At 43.9% G+C, this 8,454-nt stretch overlaps 1 protein-coding gene across 1 annotated transcript; it reads right to left on the bottom strand.

Annotated features, from left to right (window-relative positions):
• Positions 1-207: 207 nt before the first annotated feature.
• Positions 208-7,898, bottom strand: nr2f1a (nuclear receptor subfamily 2, group F, member 1a). Its single transcript, XM_079729166.1, is given in 7 exon segments — positions 208-1,384; positions 4,623-4,682; positions 4,685-5,096; positions 5,098-5,150; positions 6,761-6,782; positions 6,784-6,902; positions 6,905-7,898. Coding segments are annotated over 7 exon segments (1,230 nt in total). The 5' UTR covers positions 7,194-7,898; the 3' UTR covers positions 208-1,109.
• Positions 7,899-8,454: the final 556 nt, after the last annotated feature.

Below are 8,454 nucleotides of genomic sequence, written 5' to 3' on the forward strand. Positions count from 1 at the left end.
TGTTCCAACTGCGTAATTACACCACTTAACAGTTTGCAACAGCGCATTTCGAAAGTATGTTATGATTCCATGTTTTTCTTAGAATGCCCATTGCCCGTAATGAAAAAAGCTGCTATATGCATGTTGACATTTGATCACAGTAAAATGCTGGAGAATGAGACGTTGTTGCCTATTTCTTTTTTAATATTACAGTCACCATCACACAACTTCATCAACCGACCCTTTTTTTGCAAAAGCTGCATCATGGAGTAAGCAAATTGAAGGCAACAACCAATAAAATCCAAGAAACAATGAAAATTTAAAGACAAAACAAACAAAAAATGTATTTGAAATGATATATTAAAAGTGCTTTTGATTTTCATGTCTCTCCTCTTTGACTGATGATCGGCTCCACGCGCACTCGTGGCCGGGAAAAGGCGCCACAGACGTCCTCTTTATAGTAAAAATGTCCTCGAGGTCAGTTGGCTGCGGTTGCAGGTCCATATTAGCAATAGGTCAAAGTTCAACCATCAGTGGTGATATTGTCATAGCGATTAGACGTGTTTCTTATTTGTCTAAATTTCTTTTATTTTTCTGTTTTAAATTCTCACTTCAATTTTAATTCTTGGAGAACATAGCTTCGACAACATATATCGCACTCATTATAAGAAGCAAAAGGTTATATCAAAAAATTATTAGTATAGAATCACAGAAACCCTGGTTTAGAACCAGAAAAAATACAAAACAGAGAGGTACATAGACACAGGACAATTCTTATAATTGCTTGGAAACATTATTTTCCCGCTAAGTCATGATTCTTTTTTTTTTACTTACTGCGCATATGATGTTTTTCATTTTATTTGTATTTTTTTTACAAAAAGGAAAATAAAGACTAGTATTTTACAAAATGAAGGGTATTGTTCTTGAAGATGAGAGGCGATTTACACAGGTGTAAAGTCCAGTTCCATATTTTCTGTACATAATGTATTCCATTTCAGTCCCAGAAGACAGAATATAAAAAAAGGAAAAAAAGTCACGACTTCCAAGTCTTTCAGACCAGGTCCTATATATAGTCTTCTTAGGGGATGCTGAATTTTGGTCCTTATTCTCTTTTCACTCTCTCATACGAATCATTGAATGGACATGTAAGGCCAGTTGAAGCTGCTCCCGGATAGTAGCATATCCCTGATGAGCGTTTCAATAGGAGTTTTACCTACCAAGCGCACGAAGAACAGCTGCTCAATGACTGAGGAGGAGACGGTGCGCAGTGACGGCAGTCGTAGCAAGAGCTTACCAAAGCGGCTTGGTTGGTTAGGATACTGGCTTCTCACGTATTCCTCCAAGGCGCATTGGGACTTCTCTTGTAGGCTTTCAATGTGAGCTGCGTCTGACAGGCCGCAGGCGTCTGTGTGGCCGAAAGAGAAGGAGAAAAAAAACACAAACCCCAGCCCCGGTTATCATTCAGCATCAGCAGCGTTACGTGTTATTGACAAAGTGGAATGAACAAACATACTGCCCAAACATGCTACATCACATTGAGCTACAGGGACTGACATACAAAATAAACAATTGTGCCTCCGCCGAAGTGTGTGTATGTGTGTGTGTGTGTGTGTGTGTGTGTGTGTGTGTGTGTGTGTGTGTGTGTGTGTGTGTGTGTGCGTGCATGCACGGGAGAGAGAGAGAGAGACAAGGGGGTGGGGGTGGGTGGGTGGGGGGGGGGGGGGGGGGGGCACAATTCGACTGAGGATACCGTCTGTTCTAACACAAATAAAAAGTAATAATATTGCCCATGCCCCCAGACTAAAATAGTAGGCCTATTATGCAACTGTACAGGCTGAGGTACGTGTACCGTTCTAGACCGAGGTGAACGACAGGTTAGGCCGAAAGGCCACTGCTCGTGATCCCTGGGCTCGGGAGAGCATACGGAAACACAAACGACACTGATGAATCTGAAATTGCAGAGGATGTAATGTGACCTAATTACTCTCGGTAAGCTGTTAAGTCATTTCGCCCCTTTCTCTCAATAGACCGTTCCTGGCCTGTTTTCGAACGGAGCACAGGAAAGGCCGCTGGAAGCAATCCGATTTATTAGGAGAGGTTAAGACAATAGCCACGCAGAAAGCAGCTCCATAGCGCCTGTTTCTTAAAGAGGCAATGTGAATGCACAGGTTGGGTCTGAATGCGAGCATGCGCTGTGTCTCTTACGACTTTTGTGTAATAACATTCCCAAACATGTCCTTAAAAAAAGCTGTAGGGGCCTTTCTTCTTGAAAATATACCGTGAACCGTTGTGTGGCCCTGCTAGGTCAGCATGGTGCCGTAGTACATGACCTCACATGGTGTTTATTTAAGAGTGGGCTGTAGGCGTATCTAGAAACTGCATACAACCATGATCTCTATTTTCCATTTCAATTCAATACAGCCTACTACCACTCGCATTACAGGCGTTGTATGCCCGCGGAAGGCTCAGTGTAAATATCGACAGGCCTATATATCATTGTCTGCGGAGACGAAGCGCGTGAACTAGACCCGTCATTTGTTAGCCAAATCTTATTGTCCCTGTTCGCGCGTTCCTTTTAACAGATGCATCTTTTATCGCTGTTAGGGTAGCTCAATGCAGAAAACCATTAGTTCAATGTCGTCAAACTGTATGGCTTGCTCCCTGTAAAGTGTAGAGCATTTCTGGGATGTGTCTATTGAATGCATCGGTCGAAGGAGAGTTCAGCAGGCCTATAGCTGATCTATCTGGCCTGCTTCTCCTTAGCCTCCGAACGGGCACCCAGGGTAATAGTCTCCAGATCTGCGTCTGGGTAAGAAATTTTATGGCAATCGATATTCACAGCGACACTCCATAATGTGTTTTATGGTCGAGTTTGTTTCAGGGTAAACAAGGACAGTCAGCTTGTCCATGAAGGTGCATGGCCCACGGCCTTTGTCGGGTACCAGGGTACCAAGCCACTTGTTCCAGACAGCCATGGCTATCCTCCGCCATTATCCCAGTCAAATTGGTCTGATATGTGCGCATCTACTATGCTGCAGTAGCCTACTTCTAATCCTAGCCTAAAGCTTCAATTTGTGTTATAAACGCAGCACCTACTCTCATTATTTGCTAATAGTGATATACATGTATGGGATAAGAATATATAAATAAGTGTAGGTTTACTTGTTTCTCGCTGTCTTTCAAATACGCTGGGGAAAAAAAGGTGCTTCTACACTCATAATTGGAAATTAGGTATTGGGAAATGTATTTTATTAAGTTAGAGTAGTAATTAATTATTATATCTATGTTTTTATCCAGAGACTATAAAATGCCAAATGATATGTTGCTTGAACTATTTGAGTAAAAAAATGAGAATCGGATAAAATATATTCCCGATAGAATGGCTAAAGTTGGTGTGGGAAAATAAATTGTAATAATATGAAATAAATAAAATAATAGGGGGGTAAATTTCCTCCTAAACGTGGTTGCACCCCAAATTTGGGATCCCTACAAAATAAATCTTAAAAATATATTTGTTGGGATAATTATCCAAATCTAATCAAAAAGGTTATCTACCAATCAAACAACTTTTTTATGAAATACCCCATGTTTCACACGACCAATGATGATGAGGTAGCTGGGGACTCACTATGTGTATTCTGGTAATGGATGGTTTTGCACTTTTTCTTTTCCCACCCCTTCACCTACTCCCTGCATACAGCCTTTCCCTGACAGGCAATAACCAACTAACTCCAAAAGATCTTCCAAACTACACAAACAACTAACTGATAACCTTCAGTAACTCCACAGTGCACCATAATTAGCCATCAACAGTATTACTGATTTTTTCAATAATTATTACTGTATCCCTATTAATATATGTATATATATATATTATATATATATATTATATATATATATATATATATATATAATATATATATATATATAGAGAGAGAGAGAGAGAGAGAGAGAGAGAGAGAGATGCAGCCTATATATATATATATATATATATATATATATATGTATATATATATATATATTAAAAAAAAGCTGCATCTCGTATAATGACATTGGACATATTATTCCATTTGATCACATTCTGTGATCTAGGAATTATTTCCTGTTCCCATTAACATGTGTTTGTGCACGCGGAGCGAGGACCACAACTCATAAATGCATCAGCTGTCCTACATCATCATCATCAGGCCATGGGCTTCACGATGTGTCCCCTATCCTGCATTTTACATAGGCGTACCCAACCTTATTTGTGACCATCAAGTGGCCACACATTGCTGAAACGCTTCATGGACTATTATATATTTTTAATTAACTTACTCCTGAAATTATTTGGCATGGCCCAATGCATTAAAAAACGTAAGCGCTTCCTTAATCTGGGTGTGTTTATATGTCTCGTGCTATGGGCATAAGTGACATGAAAATGTATGCAAGTGGATATGCAGCAAGCTGTTGTCAAAACACTGCCAAATCAACGAGTAGCCTAAACCTGACAGCCATGTTCCCCCCGATGCCTTCCCCATTACAATCCCTCTTCGCTCCGTCTATTCTCTGTGATTTCTCGCCCTCGTGTCCCATATATAGTATGTCTGGGAGTATGTCTGGGAGTATGTCTGATGGTGTGATTCTCGGGTTTTGGTACCCACCTGATGTAAAGAGCACTATCGCCTTGATACAGCTGTATTCTGCCGAGTCCACGTGCAGGCCTTGAGCTTCTCGACCTGCTCCTGGAAGATCCGAATGTGATCCATGAAAGCCACGACGCGGTCCGCGGACATCGGCGAGGCGTGCAGGCCGGCCGCGGCGAGCAGAGGGGCCACATGCAAAGGCATGGAGCACTGAGCCGCGTTAAGCACAAACAATTCGCTCCACGTCAGCCTGAGAAGGGACACCTGGTCGGTGATCTGCAGATCGGGAAAGAAGGGGATGTTTCTCGCCCATTCCACGGCGCTGAAGAGCAAGCGAGCCGCCAGCTCACAGATGTTCTCGATGCCCATGATATTGTTGGGCTGCATGCACTGGCTTCCATAGCGGGACGTGGGGTAAGGCTCGGCCCGCAGCAGTAACGAGATGTATCCGGAGAGATAGCAGTGGCCGTTCAGCGGGTCTCCGTTGGTGAGGGGCGTACTGGCCTGGGTTCGGTTGGGTTGGAGGCATTCGTCCTCGCTGAACCGCTGACAAAAAGAAAGAGAAGGAGAGGAAATGTGCATCCAGGACTGATAAACATTTGTTTATGTGTGGACAAGCAAAGCTACGAGCCTTACGGCGAGCTAAAGCTTCAGCTATTGTTTTCTGCCAAAGACTAACTTACAAAATGTGTTTAAATCAGAATTACACTGTTATCTGTTTGTGTGTGAGGGCCTGCGTGTTAACGTAGAATGTTGTTTTTTTTCTAATTGTGAATATGCATCCCGGGGCGAAATACAGTCGTGTTTTATGGGGTTTCTCTCCCTTTGATCAGATATTGCTTTTGTTTTGTATTATTAAAATATACACACATATAGGGTTATACCTTTACTCCAACATCAATAATACAGACGGTATTGCTAGCGCGCGTGACCCAACAGAGATATCATTTAATAGATGAGGGGTCCTTTGGTGTAGTTGGACACAATTATCGGATTCTTTATTATCCTCGGTACGGTTAACCATTACAAATCTATTTTTCTTGTGAAATGTTGTTTTAATTTAGAATTGGACCCTTTAACCCCTACAAAAGGTCACGTGAGCAACCCACGTCTCTATATTTGATAGTATCACTACAATAAATAAATATAAATAAATCAGCGCTTTATTTAATTCCCACAATGGCCCCACTCGATAATTCCTATAAATACCATTTTTGTATTCAATAATTTATGAAATTGTCTTATTTAACAGGGGTTTTACGATGGGGCTAAGCTACGGCCTGTGATGCCTCTGATGATAGCAGGGAACACAACGATCCCAGCACAACTTCATTGAAGATGGCTGGGCTGTCTAGTCAGCACATGGGGCTAGAAAGACGGAGTGTTGTTGGTTCATTTTAACAGACACACCAGTCCCACTATACAAATATAAACGACTATGATGTACACATACACGCTTGTACAAGCAGACGGGTACGTGCTCGCTCGCACACACACACACACACACACACACACACACACACACACACACACACACACACACACACACACACACACACACACACACACACACGTACACACACACACACGCACACACACACACGCACGCACGCACGCACACACACACACACGCGCACACACACACACATACACGTACACATACATATACTCACATACATACACACACGCGTAGATATGTATGCACACACACACACACACACACACACACACACACACACACACACACACACACACACACACACACACACACACACACACGAACAAACCCGTCTCTTGCACAGCTGTGCTTTGAAACCTATATGAAATATTCCAGCTCAATAATAATTAATTTCACATGGCTAAGGCTTGTGCGAGGAAAGATTAACAAAGATAATAAATAACCCTGACAATTAAAATAGATTTTTTTCTACACACCGTGTATTTTGTAAGCCGTCTCTCTGTTGTGAGTCTCCTCATAGAGAGGAAAATAGTCTACTAATCCCTATGGCACATATTTATTTAAATAAAACCCGCGATGAAGACTGCAGCAGGCCTATTGCCTCGCCATATCCTTTGACCTTAATGCAACATGGCAGCCCCTGTTCGCCTGCTACTAAGACGCGTGATCATGAGTGGCTTTACAAAAATATATTCACCTTCCCGCCGCATTCCCACTTTTCAAACACTTCTTCAGCCGGCAATATTGGCACTGGTTGCGGTGGTGCTGGTCAATGGGACAGTTCCTATTGGCACGACACGTATACGTTAAGTTCCTCCGCACGCTCCTCTTGAAGAACTTTTGCATCCCTCGCAGGTGAACTGGCCATAGTGTTTGCCGCTCGATTTGTCTCCGCACACCACACACTCTATATGCTGTTGACTTTGTCCGGAATTCTGACTCCCCTTGTCGCCGGCAGCCCCCGGTGTGGACGGGGGTCCCGGTTGACTGGGAGTCTGCGGAGTGTGCGGCGCCGCCGACGCCGTCTGCTGCTGCTCCCTCGCCGGCTGAACTGCTGGGTTGGGGCCGTTCGGAGGTCCTCCGGCCACGTCTTCCTGCGGATCGCGCCACACGCTGACTACCATTGCCATATCTCGGCCACGAAAAGTGCTATAAAGCGAAATGTTCGCTGGTGTATGTGGACCGTGCCGATGAGAAAAAGAGAGAGAGATCTCGCAAAAAAGGACGACAGTGGAAAGTCAAATTGGAGCGAGCGATCTCATAGGTTGCGCAGAGCGAGTATAGGAGCGATCAATACATTCAAAATAGCAATAGGCGATAGAAAAAGGCACCCGATCAGGATGTGCAAGTATCGGGAGGCCAGTTCCAAGGTAAATTGCACACAGCCATTCAGGAACTAAAATCTTGTAGAAAAACCGGAGCCAGACGTAACAAATTGCAGTTCTGTATAAAATAGCCACAAAGGAGACAGGGCGATTCACATGGACGCAGAAACGAGCATCAAATCTTTTTCTGCAAGACAACGCGATCCAAAGTGCTGCGGAGAAATAAATTCCTTTCTCTTTTCTTCCTCGCTCCTTACTCCCGTCTTCGCTGCAGGAGGGGAGGATTGCACATCTATATTCTTAAATAAACCTCATCTCGCCCCAGCAAAAAACCGCGGTGCCGAAGTGTCCGTGTAGTTTTCACCTCTCCAATAGAAATAGAGCGAACGGGGGAAAAGATAAAAAGAAAAAAAAACCTAATAGAATATGCAAGAAGAAGGAGAGACCCGAAAAATGAATGCGCTTAAACGGGAGGACCAGCGCAGCAATGTTTCCGAAACGGGGATCTGCGCGAATGTCTGTATATAGTGAACTTTGACACTACTATTGAAACTGACACGTTTCTATGGAGATCGCTGCGCCTTATATGGTGCTCGTGTCAAGGAGCCAAGAGAGGGGCTGCTGGCAACTGATAATCAAAGGCGACTGACTGGCCAGAGCCCTGCATTGAGGAGGGGGGGGGGGGGGGGGGGGGGGGGGAGAGGGAGGGAGAGAGAGAGAGAGGGAGGGAGAGAGAGAAAATGGGAGGCTAAGGTTAGCCAAGCCTCTTTCTCTCCATTGGTTGGAGTCCTCCGCCGTTCCTTGCCTACCTACGACTCGGGGGCTCTGACAAGCACCATTTACATTGAGCTCACCCCGCGTTGCTATTTACTTTGAAACCTGATTAGTATGGGCCGTCTATTGTCACCAAAAAGAGGAGGAAAAACCTGGATAGAATATCTGAAAAAGCGGGTCAAAAAAAAATCAGGGACAAAGCTTTACGCAAGTGAAATAAACAAACGTGCGCCGCTGCCGCTGCTGCGAAAGGGGGACTTGCACAGATTTGCCCAAAGTTTGAAATGGTTTG

This window comes from Pollachius pollachius, assembly GCF_949987615.1.
Source record: "Pollachius pollachius genome assembly, chromosome: 1".
Classification (NCBI taxonomy): Eukaryota; Metazoa; Chordata; class Actinopteri; order Gadiformes; family Gadidae; genus Pollachius; species Pollachius pollachius.